This window comes from Numida meleagris, chromosome 26, assembly GCF_002078875.1.
Source record: "Numida meleagris isolate 19003 breed g44 Domestic line chromosome 26, NumMel1.0, whole genome shotgun sequence".
Taxonomy (NCBI): Eukaryota; Metazoa; Chordata; class Aves; order Galliformes; family Numididae; genus Numida; species Numida meleagris.
This window is the reverse complement of record NC_034434.1, coordinates 3,260,412-3,262,306: the sequence shown is the minus strand read 5'-3', so window position 1 is coordinate 3,262,306 and position 1,895 is coordinate 3,260,412. Positions and strand designations below refer to the sequence as shown.

General features: G+C 73.8%; 1 protein-coding gene across 1 annotated transcript in view; it reads left to right on the top strand.

The window, feature by feature from the left end:
- The window catches only part of GPR179 (G protein-coupled receptor 179), a 10,017-nt gene that overhangs the window by 4,869 nt on the left and 3,253 nt on the right, over positions 1-1,895 (top strand). The window contains exon 10 of the mRNA XM_021377623.1: positions 4-1,876. Coding sequence (XP_021233298.1) covers positions 4-1,876 — 1,873 coding nt within the window. The remainder of the gene's footprint in view (positions 1-3; positions 1,877-1,895) is intronic.

Genomic DNA, 1,895 nt, shown 5'->3' with positions numbered 1-1,895 from the left:
GAGGAGCTGAAGCAGTTGTACGCGCAGCTGGAGCTGCTGCGGTCGCGGCGGATGGCGGCCCGCAACCCGCACCTCCCCGCGCCGCCCCCGGCCCGCACCTCCGGCAGCCGCCGCTCTTCGGCCAAACGGCCGCACGACGGAACCGGCGGGGGGGGGCGGGACGGGGGCGGCCCGCGCCGATCCCGCAGCTCCGAGCATCCCGCACAGGACCCGGCGGCGGAGGGGTGCGCGGAGCCGTCCGACAGCGAATCGCTGTGTGCCGCCCCGCTGCTGCCCAGGTCCGCCAGCGCCCAGCAGCTGGGGGGGTCCGCGCAGCCCCCCCTGCTCCGCGCGGTGCTTCTGCAGAAGTCGCTGAGCGCCGGTGCGGGCGCGGTCGCCCCGTCCTGGGCCCCCCCCGAGCCGGGGGGGGTGTCCCCCAGCCCCGCTGCCGCCCCCCCGCTGCCGGACGGGGGTCCCCGGCGCGACGCGTCCCCCCCGGCTGACAGCAAGGGGACGAAGCGCGTCACTTACGCACCCGTCAAAAGCGTCAGCGTGGACGGCCCCCACCCCGCGGGGCGGGTGCGGGTGGTGGTGAAGAGGACCCCCCCGCCGCCCCCCGTGCGCTACCAGAGCCTCCCGCAGCGCCGCGGGGACGGCTCGGGGCCGGCAGCGGAGCGCGCGTCCCCCCCCTCGGGGCTGCGCTCCGGGCCCCCCACCCCCGCCGAGGTGTGCCCCTGGGAGCTGCTCCAGGAGGAGATGCTGAGGAAGAAGCAGAACGGCGGCGAACCTCCGCCCTCCGCCCCCCCCGGGGATACGGCAAGGACCCCCCCGAGCCTCAAGCCCCCCCCGCAGAGAGCCTTCAGGAGCTTGGGGTTCGCCATCAGAGCCATCAACCGCTCCAGAGCGAAACGCAGCCTGAAAGGGAGCAGGGAGGGCAGCGCTCGGAAACGGGGCCTCGAGCGGGAGGGGGGCAACGGGGGGGAGCAGCCCGGCCTGGCAGGGACCCCCCTGCCGCCTCCAACGGGGGGCAGCGTGGACCCCAACCCGCGGGATGGGGACGTGGACCCCTCTCAGTGCATCACCACCGGCTCCACGTCGGAGATCCCAGTGCTGGGGGACGGCGAGGGGACAGCAGAGGGACAGAGGGACAGCGCTGCCGGGGGGGGCACGGACGCTGGTGAGGGCCCGGTGTCACCCTCGGTGGCCGCGCATCCCTATGGCACAGAGTCCCCATGTGTGGCACAGAGCGGGGGGGGCACGGGGCTGAGGGCTGAGGTCTGTCCCTGGGAAGCACCGAGTGCCCCGGTGGGGTCCGTGTCACAGCAGGACGGGGCCGGGGGGGTCCCACCGGTGGGGGGCAGCCCTATGAAGGCGCTGGGGAAGAGTGGCAGCCAGCCCGCTGCCTGCGGGGGGGGGACCGAGGGGCTGTTCCCCAGGAGCAGGAGCGCAGAGTGGGGCCGGGTGGGGGCTGGGGGTCAAAGGGAGATCTGCCCCCCGGAGGGCAGCGGGGGTGAGGATGTGGATGGCCCCCGCCATGCAGTTCCAGGGGTGGGGGGCAGCGGGGCAGGGGTCTGCCCATGGGACACAGAGAGGGGGGATGAGGGGGAGGGAGGAGCGAGGCAGGATGCGTGTGGGGTTCCTGAAGGGGATGGCAAACGTGGATGGAGGAGCACTGAGGAGCACAGAGTGCAGCGGGAAGAGAGGGGTGGGGGTCTGGGGGGGCATGGGGACACCCTGATCTCTGCAGAGAGCCCCGAGAGGGGGAATGCTGAGCTAAGGAAATCCCAGAGTGCGGAGATCTGCCCCTGGGAGGGACAGGGGGGGTCAAGGGTCAGCAAGGCAGAGATCTGCCCCTGGGAGGAACAGGGGGGGGCAGGGGGGAGCAAAGCAGAGATCTGCCCCTGGGAAGAACAGGG